General features: G+C 45.3%; 1 protein-coding gene across 1 annotated transcript in view; it reads left to right on the top strand.

The window, feature by feature from the left end:
* The window catches only part of NRG1 (neuregulin 1), a 1,391,739-nt gene that overhangs the window by 916,920 nt on the left and 458,049 nt on the right, over positions 1-16,770 (top strand). The window contains exon 3 of the mRNA XM_069236759.1: positions 12,947-13,068. Coding sequence (XP_069092860.1) covers positions 12,947-13,068 — 122 coding nt within the window. The remainder of the gene's footprint in view (positions 1-12,946; positions 13,069-16,770) is intronic.

Raw genomic sequence — 16,770 nt, 5'->3', positions numbered from 1 at the left:
TGTAGCACAGAAACACATGTGAGATCAAACTCCTCTGATATTCTCTTGTGTAGGTTTGAAATCTCCAAACCCATATCTGAGGACTGCTTCGGAGCCATTGCTGTGTCCTGAAGGAAAGTACCATCTTGCCTGACATGTTACCCCCATTTTTACTGTATGTATGTTTGTTTTTGCCAGTGTGTCACTGAGATCCTGCTAGCGAGGACCCTAGCGCCCATAAAGTGTGCCCTGTATGTGTTCCCTGTGTGGTGCCTAACTGTATCACTGAGGCTCTGCTAAACAGAACCTCAGTGTTTATGCTCTCTCTGCTGTTAAGATTGTCAATGCAGGCTAGTGACTAATTTTACCAATTCTGATTGGCACACTGGAACACCCTTATAATTCCCTAGTATATGGTACCTAGGTACCCAGGGTATTGGGCTTCCAGGAGATCCCTATGGGCTGCAGCATTTCTTTTGCCACCCATAGGGAGCTCAGACAATTCTTACACAGGACTGCCACTGCAGCCTGAGTGAAATAACGTCCACAGTATTTCACAGCCTTTTTACACTGCACTTAAGTAACTTATAAGCCACCTATATCTCTAACCCTCACTTGGTGAAGGTTAGGTGCAAAGTTACTAAGTGTGAGGGCACCCTGGCACTAGCCAAGGTTCCCCCACATTGTTCAGGGCAATTACCCCGGACTTTGTGAGTGCGGGGACACCATTACACGTGTGCACTACATATAGGTGAATACCTATATGTAGCTTCACAGTGGTAATTCCGAATATGGCCATGTAACATGTCCAAGATCATGGAATTGTCCCCCCATGCCAAATCTGGTATTGGGGTGCCAATCCCATGCACCCCCAGGGCTCCAGCATGGACCCCTGGTACTGCCAAACTAGCTCTCTGGGGTTTTCACTGCAGCTACTGCTGCTGCCAACCCTCAGACAGGTTTCTATCCTCCTGGGGTATGGGCAGCCCAGTCCCAGGAAGGTAGAACAAAGGATTTCCTCTGAGAGAGGGTGTTACACCCTCTCCCTTTGGAAATAGGTGTTAAGGGCCTGAGAGGAGTAGGATCTCCTGGCCTCTGGGAATGCTTTGAAGGGCACCGATGGTGCCCTCCTTGCATAAACCAGTCTACACCGGTTCAGGGATCTCCCAGCCCCTGCTCTGGCATGAAACTGGACAAAGGAAAGGGGAGTGATCACTACCCTGTCCATCACCACCCCAGAGGTGGTTCCCAGAGCTCCTCCAGTGTGTCCCAGACCGCTGCCATCTTGAATGTAGAGGTATGAGGGCACGATGGAGGCCTCTGAGTGGCTAGTGCCAGCAGGTGACGTCAGAGACCGCTCATGATAGGTGCTTACCTGGTTAGGTGGCCAATCCTCCTCTGAGGGCTATTTAGGGTCCCTCCGCTCGGTTTCCCTTCAGATAACGAATGCAAGAGCTCACCAGAGTTCCTCTGCATCTCCCTTTTCGACTTCTGCCAAGGATCAACCGCTGACTGCTCCAGGACGCATGCAAAACTGCAACAAAGTAGCAAGAAGTCTACCAGCGACATTGTAGCACCTAATCCTACCAGCTTTCTCGACTGTTTCCTGGTGGTGCATGCTCTAGGGGCTGTCTGCCTTCACCCTGCACTGGAAGCCAAGAAGAAATCTCCAGTGGATCAACAGAATCTTAACCCTGCTAACGCAGGCACCAAACTTCTGCTTCACCTGTCCTCTGGGTCCCCTCTCATCTTGACAAGCGTGGTCCCTGGAACACAGGAGCTAGATCCAAGTGACCCCGACAGTCCAGTGGTCCATCTGTCCAAAGTTGGTGGAGGTGCGTCCTTGCCTCCCCACGCCAGACAGTAATTCTGTGTCCTGCGTGAACTGCAGTTGCTTGGGCTCCTGTGCACTTTTGCATGACTTCCTTTGTGCACAGCCTAGCCCAGGTCCCCAGCACTCCATCCTGCATTGCCCAACTTGCTGAGTTGGACTCCAACGTTGTGGGACCCTCTTTTGTTGTTCTGAGTCGACCATCCTCCTCAGATCTTCTAAGTGCCTGTTGAGGTGTTTCTGCGGGTGCTGCCTACTTCTGTGTTGCTGAGCGCCTCCTCTGTCTCCTCCTCCAAGGGGTGACCTCATGGTCCTTCCTGGGCCCTGGCATCACCCAAAACCTTCAACCGCGACTCTTGCAGCTAGCAAGGCTTGTTTGCGGTCTTTCTGCGTGGAAACAACTCTGCATCTTCTGACCAAAGGAGAAGTTCCTGGGACCTTCCGTTGTTGCAGAATCTTTGGCTTCTTCCACCCGGAGGCAGCCCTTTTGCACCTTCATCTGGGATTTAGTGGGCTCCTGCCCCCCCCCCGCCGGACACTTGCGTGACTCTTGGACTTGGTCCCCTTCCTTTACAGGTCCTCAGGTCCAGGAATCCGTCTTCAGTGCTTTGCAGTCAGTTGTTGTCCTTGCAGAATCCCTTATCTCAACTTTACTGTCTTTCTGGGGTAGTAGGGTGACTTTACTCCTACTTTTCACGGTCTTCGGGTGGGGTATCTTGGACACCCTTAGTGTTTTCTTACACTCCCAGCGGCCCTCTACACACTACACTAGGCCTGGAGTCCATTCGTGGTTCGCATTCCACTTTTGGAGTATATGGTTTGTGTTGCCCCTAGTCCTATTTTTCACTATTGCATTCTATTGTGTTCTACAGGGTTTGCACTACTTTTCTAACTGTTTACTTACCTGTTTTTGGTTGTGTGTATATATTTTGTGTATATTACTTACCTCCTAAGAGAGTATATCCTCTGAGATACTTTTGGCATATTGTCACTAAAATAAAGTACCTTTCTTTTTAGTAACTCTGATTATTGTGTTTTCTTATGATATAGTGATAAGTGATATAAGTGGTGTAGTAGGAGCTTTGCATGTCTCCTAGTTCAGCCTAAGCTGCTCTGCTATAGCTACCTCTATCAGCCTAAGCTGCTACAACACCTCTAATCTACTAATAAGGGATAACTGGACCTGGCACAAGGTGTAAGGACCACAAGGTACCCACTATAAGCCAGGCCGGCCTCCTGCATGTCCAACTCGTCAGGCTCGCCATGTAATCCCCGACCACACAGGGTCTGGACACAGATAGCAGATGGATTATTTTCCATACACTGTAGCTATGCAATCAGTCTCTCGTGTTGGGCACTGTACCACGGATTTGAAAGAGGGCCATAGTCACCCCTCTTCTAAAAGAAAATCTACTGGAGACACCTGGGTTCTCCGCAACTATAGGCCTAAATCACTTCAACCCTTCCCAGTAAAAACACTAGAGTGCAGAAAACTGGCCCATTATCTAGAGACCATTGACTCCTAGAGGAGGTACAGTTAGGTTTCAGGCTAGCGCAAGGCACGGAGTCTGCCCTACTCCTTGTTATGGATGAAGGTGGATAGTAGGCTAGTTGGCGGTTCTGATACGGCTCGACCTGTCTGCTGACTTTGACATGGTCAACCAAAAAATTCTCCTGGCAAGATTAGCTTCGATTGGAGTTAATGGTGCCATACTGAAATGGATGCGTTATCACTTTTCAGAATGATGCCAGGGGTTGCCTTGCCCCCTACCCCTTTGACTTAAAAATCATCCAATACAGAGTTCCACAGGGCTTGGCACCCAGCCCAATAGTTTTTCCCATTTATATGAGACTACTAAATACTCTTATTAAAGCCCACAATATTGAGTTGGTGAACTTGCTGACAATACGCAGTTGAGTCAGTCCATCGACATCAACCAGAATGTTGTTGTGGACACCTTCCAAAATTGCTTGATGGGCATCGTAAATTGTCTGAACACAAACCCCTTTAAATGTAATGGGGATAAAACTGAGTTTTTTTGCTGTCCTGCTAGAAAAAGCTCCATGACTCTGCCCTCTAATTTTTGGCCTCTTTCGACCAGTGCAGAGCTGCAGCATTCTGATACAGTTGGCAATCTTGAGGTCACATTTGATAACGAACTGTCCTTGGACAGCCATGTCAACGAAGTTGCAGGTACCTACTTTGCACTTCTCTGCGGCCTAAGAAAACTTCTAGCTCTGCTACCAGCCAAAGCAAAATCACAAATTGTGCACTGCATAATATTAAACAGGTTCGACTACTGCAATGCTCTACTGTTAGGAGCACTGGACTATCTAATTAACAGATTATATAGAGACCAAGTATCAGCGGCCAAACTTGCACTCAACAGACCTCAAAGATGATCTGCATCAAATGGAATGAAGGAACTTCACAGGCTTACTCTTAAATAGAGCATGGCCTTTAAATCTATGTTTGTTGTCTTCAAGACCCTCCAGTGCAAGGGATCTCTGCCCCTGTAACACAGACCAAAGAGATAAGCCCCTGGGAAATACTTCTGCTCGGCTTCAACAAATCTAGTCTTTGAAGCTAAATTCTGAAAGGCAAGACAGGTGGTGGGCAAGCCTTTACCATTAGGGCGGCCCAGCTATGGAATAAGCTGCCAGCCACTCTTATATCTTCAATTCAATTACTGCACTTTATGAAAGCCTTTAGTACCTAGTATCCCCCATGTAATCTTTTTCACATTACCATGTACTTACACTAGCAGCTGCTCTATCTATATAGAAGCTCTCAGCTCCAGGATACCTGCATGGTGAAAGTTGATCTCTGAAATGTTATAAATAAACAATAAATGCACATCATCCAGGATGATGACTTCTGGTGGAAACACTGTCTATGACACAGCACAGAGTGCATTTTGTCCCAGTGCTCACATGGGTGCTGAAGACTGCGCCTGACACATTCAAAGAGACAGTCAAAGCTAGGGTCGCCACACCCAGGGTTGATGAGAAGTACAGTCCCTCACCTAATGACCCTCCCTACATTTGGGGCTATGTCACTCTGGACTTCCTTGTGGTCCACACGGAGTGGAACAATGAAAATTCCCAGGGAACTGGTGACGTACCAACTTCTCCAAAACCTCCCAGACCAATACAGTCAGTTTGGGTAGGTGCTAGTCACAGAGGTCAAGATCATCTCCAGCTCTGCTATCCGCTGCACTCTTGACACGGCTAATACTGCAGCTAATAGGATCAACTTGAGTGTCCTCATTGTAAGCCATGTTTGGATTAATGTCTAGAAGTGCAACAGCATCTCTTGAACCTGCCGTTTGATGGGGAACACCTCTTCAGGTGGCTCAGATGCTCGAGAAGCTTAAAAAAGATACAGACATGGCCAAGGCGATGGGTGCTATCCAGTCACTGTATCTCTGGGGCTTTTTTCCAGGCCCTTCTACAAGGGAGAAGAAAGACCACATAGACTGAGGTGCTCCTTACCAGCAACACCAGCAGACAACTCTGGGCTACTCTCTACAGGGTAACGGAAGTACCAACACTAGAGGGAGGGGCAAAGGAGGTGCTGCTAAAGGAGCTGTCTCCACAAAGTACTGGCACCCCTCTTCCCCCACCACCACCACTACCAAATATCCTTCCCATGACACTTCACCTATCAGGGGAAGATTACAGGGATTTGTCCCACAGTGAGAAGGAATCATCTCCAACCAATAGTTCCTCTCCATCATACAACATGGTTACTGTCTAGAGCTCACTGCATCCCTACCAAGCATCACACCCTGCAAACACACCCTCTCTGCAGACAATTTGTGCCTCCTTTAAGAAAAGGTACGGTGCTTATCCTCAAGGAAGCAATGGAACCTGTGAAACGACACCAGCTAAGCAGTTGAGTACACTCCCTATACATTCTAATACCCAAAAAACACAGGATCCTACAACCTATACTTAACCTCACACCCCTCAACAAATACATACTGTCAGTAAATTTTTACCTAGTCACACTACAAGATACCATCCCTCTACTGCAACAAGCCAACTTCATGGTTACTCTAGCTCTTAAGGACACATACTTTCACATATGCAGTTTTCATGCTCGGGTTGCTACCTGCAATTCGTGGTAAGTGTCCAGCATTATCAGTTGAAAGTGCTTCGCTTTGGGGTCACTATGGTGTAGGAAAGTACCATCTTGCCTGGCATGTTACCCCCATTTTTCACTGTATATATGTTGTTTTAGTTGTATGTGTCACTGGGACCCTGCAAGCCAGGGCCCCAGTGCTCATAAGTGTGCCTGAATGTGTTACCTGTGTTATGACTAACTGTCTCACTGAGGCTCTGCTAACCAGAACCTCAGTGGTTATGCTCTCTCATTTCTTTCAAATTGTCACTAACAGGCTAATGACCAATTTACCAATTCACATTGGCTTACTGGAACACCCTTATAATTCCCTATTATATGGTACTGAGGTACCCAGGGTATTGGGGTTCCAGGAGATCCCTATGGGCTGCAGCATTTCTTTTGCCACCCATAGGGAGCTCTGACAATTCTTACACAGGCCTGCCACTGCAGCCTGAGTGAAATAACGTCCACGTTATTTCACAGCCATTTTACACTGCACTTAAGTAACTTATAAGTCACCTATATGTCTAACCTTTACCTGGTAAAGGTTAGGTGCAAAGTTACTTAGTGTGAGGGCACCCTGGCACTAGCCAAGGTGCCCCCACATTGTTCAGGGCCAATTTTCCGGACTTTGTGAGTGCGGGGACACCATTACACGCGTGCACTACATATAGGTCACTACCTATATGTAGCTTCACAATGGTAACTCCGAATATGGCCATGTAACATGTCTATGATCATGGAATTGCCCCCTCTATGCCGTCCTGGCATAGTTGGCACAATCCCATGATCCCAGTGGTCTGTAGCACAGACCCTGGTACTGCCAAACAACCTTTCCTGGGGTTTCACTGCAGCTGCTGCCAACCCCTCAGACAGGTTTCTGCCCTCCTGGGGTCCAGCCAGGCTTGGCCCAGGATGGCAGAACAAAGGACTTCCTCTGAGAGAGGGTGTTACACCCTCTCCCTTTGGAAAATGGTGTGAAGGCAGGGGAGGAGTAGCCTCACCCAGCCTCTGGAAATGCTTTCATGGGCACACATGGTGCCCATTTCTGCATAAGCCAGTCTACACCGGTTCAGGGACCCCTTAGCCCTGCTCTGGCGCGAAACTGGACAAAGGAAAGGGGAGTGACCACTCCCCTGACCTGCACCTCCCCTGGGAGGTGCCCAGAGCTCCTCCAGTGTGCTCCAGACCTCTGCCATCTTGGAAACAGAGGTGCTGCTGGCACACTAGACTGCTCTGAGTGGCCAGTGCCACCAGGTGACGTCAGAGACTCCTTCTGATAGGCTCCTTCAGGTGTTGCTAGCCTATCCTCTCACCTAGGTAGCCAAGCCCTCTTTTCTGGCTATTTAGGGTCTCTGTCTTTGGGGATTCCTTAGATAACGAATGCAAGAGCTCATCCGAGTTCCTCTGCATCTCTCTCTTCACCTTCTGCCAAGGAATCGACTGCTGACCGCGCTGGAAGCCTGCAAAACTGCAACAAAGTAGCAAAGACGACTACTGCAACTCTGTAATGCTGATCCTGCCGCCTTCTCGACTGTTTTCCTGGTGGTGCATGCTGTGGGGGTAGTCTGCCTCCTCTCTGCACTAGAAGCTCCAAAGAAATCTCCTGTGGGTTGATGGAATTTTCCCCCTGCAACCGCAGGCACCAAAGAACTGCATCACCGGTCCTCTGGGTCTCCTCTCAGCACGACGAGCGAGGTCCCTTGAACTCAGCAACTCTGTCCAAGTGACTCCCACAGTCCAGTGACTCTTCAGTCCAAGTTTGGTGGAGGTAAGTCCTTGCCTCCCCACGCTAGACTGCATTGCTGGGAACCGCGTGTTTTGCAGCTACTCCGGCTCCTGTGCACTCTTCCAGGATTTCCTTTGTGCACAGCCAAGCCTGGGTCCCCGGCACTCTAACCTGTAGTGCACGACCTCCTGAGTTGTCCTCCGGCGTCGTGGGACCCTCTTTTGTGACTTCAGGTGAGCTCCGGTTCACTCCACTTCGTAGTGCCTGTTCCGGCACTTCTGCGGGTGCTGCTTGCTTCGGAGAGGGCTCCTTGTCTTGCTGGGCGCCCCCTCTGTCCCCTCACGCAATTGGCGACATCCTGGTCCCTCCTGGGGCCACAGCAGCATCCAAAAACCCTAACCGCGACCCTTGCAGCTAGCAAGGCTTGTTTGCGGTCTTTCTGCACGGAAACACCTCTGCACGACTCTTCACGACGTGGGACATCCATCCTCCAAAGGGGAAGTTTCTAGCCCTTGTCGTTCTTGCAGAATCCACAGCTTCTACCATCCGGTGGCAGCTTCTTTGCACCCACAGCTGGCATTGCCTGGGCATCTGCCCACTCCCGACTTGATCGTGACTCTTGGACTTGGTCCCCTTGTTCCACAGGTACTCTCATCAGGAAATCCATTGTTGTTGCATTGCTGGTGTTGGTCTTTCTTGCAGAATTCCCCTATCACGACTTCTGTGCTCTCTGGGGAACTTAGGTGCACTTTGCACCCACTTTTCAGGGTCTTGGGGTGGGCTATTTTTCTAACCCTCACTGTTTTCTTACAGTCCGAGCGACCCTCTACAAGGTCACATAGGTTTGGGGTCCATTCGTGGTTCGCATTCCACTTCTAGAGTATATGGTTTGTGTTGCCCCTATCCCTATGTGCCCCCATTGCATTCTATTGTGACTATACATTGTCTGCACTGTTTTCTATTGCTAATACTGCATATTCCGGTATTGTGTACATATATCTTGTGTATATTTGCTATCCTCATATTGAGGGTACTCACTGAGATACTTTTGGCATATTGTCATAAAAATAAAGTACCTTTATTTTTAGTATATCTGTGTATTGTGTTTTCTTATGATATTGTGCATATGACACTAGTGGTACTGTAGGAGCTTCACTCGTCTTCTAGTTCAGCCTAAGCTGCTCTGCTAAGCTACCTTTTCTATCATCCTAAGCTGCTAGACACCCCTCTACACTAATAAGGGATACCTGGGCCTGGTGGAAGGTGTAAGTACGTACCCCTTGGTACCCACTACAAGCCAGTCCAGCCTCCTACTGTTACTGGCCAAAGAAATACATTTGGATTGGTAGATTTTAACCAGAGCCTTGCCCCCAAGTGAAAAGCAAAGTCAAATATAGATTCAGTCAATCTGCCCATTGAATTCCTTTTAGCCCTTACAAACAGTCCTAGGAACCCTTGTCATCTAACAGGCCCCTGAGGTATGAGAAGGTATTTACTCTGGTGATATCAGTACCCAGCAAATTGCTTTTTCGGTGGCCCTTATTTCTGGAATGCATGGTCATTATGTGACATTTACTGCAGTTTGTACTCTGATCCGGGCTATTCATAAAACTAACAAAGGAATTAAGGCATTGCTGAAGTCCCAGAGTTGTACTCTCTAACAACACAGCGTCATCAGCAAATAAGAGAGCTGGGTTTAACTGAGATCCTGCCCGAGGGATGTCTTTGCCAGCAGTGCTTAAATTTGAGGCACAGATTATTTATATATAGATTAAATTGTAGTGAGGCTAAACTGCAACCCTGTCACCCATGATGAACTCTCAAAGAAAAAGATAGACTGATCATATCTAACTACTGCAGACAGGTCCTTATGTAGCTCATGAAAAAGTTCACTATGTTTCTATCAACCCCAACATTGGGGAGAATTAACTACAATTTATTTCTGTTGACTCTATCAAAAGCTGACTTCAGATCCATAAAGGCTAGATGTAACAAGCCCCCTTTGGCTAATGTATATTTTCTGGTAATCATCTGAAGATTCAGGCATTGGTCTAGTGTGTTCCTCCTAGACCTGAAGCCATACTGCAGTTTTGGCACCACATTATTTTAAACCAGCCATGTGAATAAACTTGAGAGAATAACCTGTCACATCACCTTAATCACTGAATCTATGAGTGATATGGACCTATAACATCAGAGGCTATTTCTCATCCTTTTTTAAATACAGGTTTAATTATTGACCTCGACCAGGATGAGGGTATATACCCACTTTGCATGCGGCATTTAAGACATTAGTTAATATTTTCACCCGGTTCATTTTATATATATGGGCAGGGACTCCATCGGGGCCTGGTCCTTTATTTTTCGACATATAAGAAATGGCGTCAAATAATTCTTGTTAGAGAAAAGCCAATACAAATTTCTCAACAGGCCCCTCACTTCTGATTGAAATTTTAGCTGGGTTCGACCACTGAATATGCAGATATCTGGCGCTATATTACACTCCACTATACTGTTAGACTCAGTATTAAAATAAGGGTGATTGACTATTTCCAAAACTCTGGCACTGGTTTTTAGAATATTAACCTGAATGAGTCGATTCTGATTTCCTCTTTTCAATCAGCGAAAACTATTTTGTATCTCTTCCTGCATAAAGCTATTTCAGTGTTGCTCCTTGGATTGTTTTTCAGGGTCTTGAGCAAACTTTGATGTGCCTGCAAACAATTATGGTTATATCATTTCCTACCGTATGTCTTAATTATTCCACCCAATCAAGTTAGATTCCTTGATACATGCATACACATCCTGTCTAATGCTCCGGTAATGCTTCAGGCAATACCTCTAACCAAAAACTAATGTCCTGACCACATTCATTATGTAAATTATTTTTTTAAGTATTTGGAGAGACCTTATTCCATTTCAGTCTGCACCCTTGGTCACAAAGCTTAATGCCATGACTCTTAAACCCTTCCTTGGACACTACTTCCTCTGGTAGTCTCCACTCTATGAAGGGAATTAATGGATTATGGTTGCTAAACTGATTCCAAATAACTTCAAACCTAAAGAGGCAGAAATAAATATATAATCAATGATAGAAATAGAACTTCTTCTGATAAATGTAGTAATAACCTCTGCGGTACCCTTGCCTTTATCACTCTGGTCTTAAAATGCCAGATTATGGTCGTCCTGAACATTACAAGTAAATCCACCTGGCTAGTGTGCTCAGAGTGACCTTGGTAATGATCACCCATGGAGATCTCTTCACTAACTTGACACGGATGTTAAAATCTCCAGGTAGGATCATTGAATATGGGGTGTGTTGCCTTTTTGCATAATACTTTTAAAAACTCTTCAGCGTAAACAGGTGTTCAGAGGGCTTATTCTGGGAAAAGGAATTATAAAAATTTAGTAATAATGTACTAAATGATTTTTAAAAATCTAGCTTTACCACAAGCTAGTAGCTTGATCCATTTCACCATCTGGTATGTTTGGAAGTGATATTTAAGGATACCGATGTAAGTAAACCACTGTGGCTCTTACCGTGGGTGAGGGTAAGGTAGGGGAAAAGTATGCGGTATAGCCATCCAGGTAGAAAGAACTGTCTGTATCCCATGTTTCTTGCAGTCCCACTATTTGATGACACTTTAAACAAGCATTTGTCATGCAGTGGGTCTCGCATTTGCTCAACTTAGAGCTATGAGCGTTGTAAAGTCCTTCCCGGTCTTTTATTGCCACATAAAATGAAAAGTAATACAGTTTCACATAAGCGAGCCTATTTAAAGCGCCAGGCCATGAGCATGAAGCAGGACACAAAAGGAAACAGAAGTTCACTCACAGTCAAACATATCGGCAAATGTGGAATTATCCATGTAACAGGGTCGATGTCATACAAAGCGTTCCACTGCTGCCCAGCGAGATTGCGCTGCATAGGAAATAGAAAGAAAAGGTAGCCCAGAAGCCATGCGGAAAACATGGAGACTCGTATGTTTTCAGTAGTTGGCAGGAGCACTCGCGGAGGGCTAAACACCAGAAAAGGCATAACGTATGCATGCCTTTCACAAATAAAATAAAGCGATTTTAAAAAAGGCAAGCCCACGAATCAACTAAACTGTTGAGCATGCGGTGGGTGTCGTTAAAATCCCACAAAGAGATTACAGGAGGCTAGAGCGCTTTTGCGCTCAATGCTAAACATGGACCACCTAGCATTTGATCTCTTATTACTTAACTCTGCAATACTCCAGCTCTGAAACTTCCATCAAGAGTCTGGCTTGGATGATGAAATATAAAACTGGTTAGACTTCTCACTCTCTAACTCCCCCCCATTTGGGGGACAGTTTGTATCTGAGGAGACCAGTCAGTCATTGCAGTCCAAGGAGCTCTAAGGTTCAATATCTGTTTGTCAGCTGAATGGGTGTTGCTCGTTCCCTTTCCACCTGCTCTCTGTATATGAGGGCTTCCACCCAGGGAAAAGTTAGCTGCAATGAGTATCTTGAACGTGAGGTGTTCCATGCAGGTGGTGCAGCTGATGATATCTTCGAAAATGATGGCGACTCTGGGCTTGTGATGTTGGTCTTTCCTAATGATCTTGTTGCTGCAGGGACAGCTTTAGCGCTCTATGATGTTGAGGTTGTGATAGACATGGTTCACTGTTTTTTGTAACTAGTTTGCTCTCACACCTCTGAATGACTTTAGGCCAGAGAGGCTGATTCAGTATTCTTGTAGTGGGTTAGTGCTAAAGTAATAGGGTTATATGGTGATGTAAAGTTTTGGAAGATGATTTGTTGAAAATACATCTGCTCACTATATTATGACTGAGTCAGAGGTCGCCACGTGCAGTGCCATTAAATTGAGTAACAGCACTGGGTATTTATGGTGATTAAAGTGGTACAAAAACAGTCGAATGAAGCTCTGTATAAAAATAGCAATGATTATATTAACTGAAAAGGGAGTCTTGAACAGCGTATTGGTGTTAGCCCAGCACGCCATCACGATTAATTAAAGAACCCAAGTATTCTACTGAGTCATTGGCACGTTGTGTGGTTTTCCACAGTTGCCATGCATCCTGTACCCAAATTTGATAATTGGTATAGAACCCACCGCACAAAACAAAACTCATTGAATATATGTTCTTTACAGCCCTTTGTTTACACATTTTTAATGCAAGCTATTGGTTTTTGAAACGGTGGAATATTTAGCCTTATTGCATGCCATAGTTATAAAAGTTCCAGAATAAATTGTACTTTTCACTTAAACTAATAACATCTGTTTTTGATTGCAGGAAGAAGTCCTCAGAACTGCATATTAATCGAGCATCACTAGCTGATGGTGGGGAGTACACATGCATAGTGTACAATAAACTGGGCAATGATACCAAAAAAGCCAGCGTTGAAATTATACCTGGTAAGAGCAACCTTGTTTTTCAATGAATAATCAGTTGTGCCATATTTCAACCACACACAAAAACACTCACTTAAACCTGGGACAGCAACATGCTCATGGTATTTTAGCATCCTGAATCTAAAAACCACAGCTGGCGGTGGAAGGCAGGTTTCTACACTGGCATGCACAGAAGATCACCGGCCTACATTGGTCCCCAAAGTACCTTTGAGAGCAAGCATTGAACAGACGGGATGCAAAAATCCAATGGCTTAACTGACATAAATGTTGCTTTTCCTCGATATTTGAGACGCAAATTGACCATGTTATTATTAAACACATCTACTGTATGCATGGTATTGTAACATTAATTCCTTGTATAATTTCAGTGTGGTTTGTCTTTAATTGATGAGTTCAACCTGCAGTGTACGTCTTGGGCATTCTGAACAGAGCTAATTTGTTATTCCCCAAAAACTCATGATAGGTGATAATTATCACAATTGGAAGACCGAAAGTCTAGGTGTGAACTTTTATTATGTGTAATAATTATCACATGCAGTGAGGGCTTAAAGAGATGAAAAACAGTATAACCAAGTGTATATTTGCCATTTTCTTTTTAGCTCTTAATAGGTTTTTACTGTGTTTCGCAGCGTTGATAGTAAGATTATTGCAGTGTTGTCTGACATGCCTCTGTTTCACCTTAGGGAGCAGTCTTTATAGTTTTGGTAATTGGAGAAATGTGTATTATCATGCAGCATTGCCAGGAACACACGTTAGGAGAACTTGCACCTGCCCAAGACCACACTGCATTTTTACAAGGATATTTATTTGTGATGGCCCTTGTGCTTTGGCATTAAGTGAAAAGTAACTGTGTTTGCATACAATCAAAGGAGAAGTCTGAGATCTCAGATTGTAACTAGAATTGTATAGACCAGTGCTTATGTGAATTCACTTTCCATTTTATGGGCTGTCTGGTTGGTGATACAAGTCTCTCCTCACTTCCTGTGCCATATACTGACTATATTAAGTACTCCATCTAGCAGACATGTATCATTATTATGCAGTGTGTACATTTGCCCTCTGTTGAAGATGGCCCTTTTGGCAGGGCTATCCCCAAACATTTTGCTTCTGACCTCCTGTTTTTAATCCTGAGCTGAATTTAGTTTTTTTGCTGGCTTTAGGACTTTGGACACTTCACCACTGCTGACCAGTGCTAAAGTGCAAGTGATGTCTGTCTAAATTGTATTGGTGATTGGTTTATTCATGGTTGGTGTATTTGATTTACTAGAAAGTCCCTAGTAAAGTGCACTATGTGCCCCCAGGGCCTGTAAATCAACTGCTACTAGTGGGCCTGCATCACTGATTGTGTCATCCACACGAGTAGACCTGTAAACATGTCTCAGGCCTTCTACTTCAGTGTCTGTGCGGGCAGAGTTAAATTGCCATTTTGACCTGGCAAGTGCACTCACTTGCCAGGCCCACACCTTCCCTTTTACTGCATATAACGTCACTCTAAGATAGGCCCAAGGCAACCCCATGGGCAGGGTGCAGTGTATTTAAAAGATAGGACATGTACTGGTGTGTTTTACATGTCATGATAATGAAATACTGCAAAATTGGGTTTTCACTATAGTAAGGCCTATCTTTCGCATAAGTTAACATGGGAATTGCCTTGAAATATCTTTTAAGTATAATTTCCCATTGGGAGCTGATAGAGATGTGGAGTTTGGGGGTCTCGGAACTCACATTTTAAAAATGCATCTTTTGGTGGAGTTATTTTTCAAATTGCAAGTTGGAAAATGGCACTTTTAAGAAGTGGCGTTTTCTTGCTTAACCATTTTGTGCCTCTGCCGGTCTGTGGGATACACGTCTGGGTCAGGATGACAGTTGGAGTGTTAGTGAATTCACCCTAGACAATCACACAAAAGGAGCAGAGGTGTGCCCTGCATCTCTTGATAGGTCTTCCTGGACTAGAGTGGTGGGAGGAGCTGATACTTGCACCTGAATAGGGCTGTTCCTGTCCTTGCACAAAGCAGTCTCCAACCCCCTGGACTGTATCTGTGGCCAGGGCAGGAAAGGCAGGATCTTGTGTACTACAAAGACTTCTCTTTGAAGTTTGCCTACTTCAAAGGCAAAAATGGGTATAAGTACTGGACCTCTGACTCCACAAAGTTAGAATCCTTCTGAATCCCTCTGGACAGAGGACATTCTGACAGAAAGAAGAGCTGGATGCTGTAGGAGGCACTGCCACTCTGCCTGTTGCTTTGCTGTACTGGCCTGCTGCTTCTATCCTGGTAGTGAATGGACTGAACTTTGTTTTTCTGCATCCCGCTTTCCAAGGCTCTGCAAGGGCTTGAGTTGAGCTTGCTTCCTGTTAAGAAGTCACAGGGACATCAAAGACTTCATCTGCCTGCACCTGGCCTCCTCTGCTGAGAGCCCTGTCCTGCCAAGGCCGTTCAAATCCAGTACTGGGCCCTTTGAAGGAGGTTTTTGGTGCTGCAAGAAGAAAATCCATGCATTGTCTCACAGCGTAATTTCAAACCAATGCATCGCTGAAAGGATTCAATGCATCACTGTAAGGATTTGACGCATCACCATTACCCGCACCAAAGCATGGTTCCCGCTTGTTGCATTGACTGTGATTTTCATCGCAGGCCCCAGCTTTTTGTCACAGCACGTCAGAAGAACCACTGCTGCAAGAATGTCGAGTACCACGTCACAGAAGTCTGTGACATACCTCCTGACTCTGATGCTGTGCCTGCTTAATCACTGTGACATCGACGCATCACCAACACATCATCCCAGGGCATCATGTTCTTCATCAACACCGCATTGCAGTAAGGAACCGACGCTTCATGCCGAAAACGACGCATCCTTACCCCTGTGATATTAAGGAACCGACACATTACTTCCCCTGCAACAGTAAGGAACCAACACACCTCCGGGTCTTTCAGTGCATCACCTCCCCTGTGACCTGCATTGCCTTCGTTTATGACGCATATTGGGTACTTTGCCTCTGTCAAGCGCTTCATTGATTTCAAGTAACTACAATTACATTTAATCTTTTAAAAGTGCTATCTTTGCTTGTGTATTTTGGATTTTCGTCGTTTTGGTCTTGTTTTACTCCGATAAATATTGGCTATGTGTTCTAAATTGGTGTGGAGTACTTTTGTGATGTTTACACTGTTAGTGTGTGTGTGTACAAATACTTTACACATTGCCTCTGAGATAAGCCTGACTGCTTGTGCCAAGCTACCAAGCAAATGAGCAGAGGTTATCTTAGCTGCATGGGTCCCTTACCCTGACTAGAGCGAGGGCCTCTACTTGGACAGGATGCAAACCACTGCCAAATGGATACCCCATTTCTAACAGCCTCATTTTGAACAAGGAAAAAACATAGCACAGGATCAAGAAAATAAACTGTAGATCTTGGTGCTAAAATAATTTCAGTACTTTTTCAAAATCGTCCGATCATTGCTGGACAATCTGTGCTAATAGCTAAAACAAAATCTTTAAGTCCAAACCAGCCTCCTTTCACCAGGAAATTATGCAGGAAGATTAGAGAGGACAGTCCTCTGTCTAAACGTTTGTTTTTTCACCCTTTTTAAATCACCATTGTGTAGCTGGATCGGTAACTGGCAGTTGCATAGAATAGAGTATGTGGTGGATACTTGTTGAAAGGTATGCAGCAATTACAGTCTAGCAGATATTTCTTAATATTAACAA

This window comes from Pleurodeles waltl, chromosome 1_2 (genome assembly GCF_031143425.1).
Source record: "Pleurodeles waltl isolate 20211129_DDA chromosome 1_2, aPleWal1.hap1.20221129, whole genome shotgun sequence".
NCBI lineage: Eukaryota > Metazoa > Chordata > Amphibia > Caudata > Salamandridae > Pleurodeles > Pleurodeles waltl.
The sequence above is the reverse complement of the archived record's forward strand: the minus strand, read 5'-3'. Positions and strand labels throughout refer to the sequence as shown.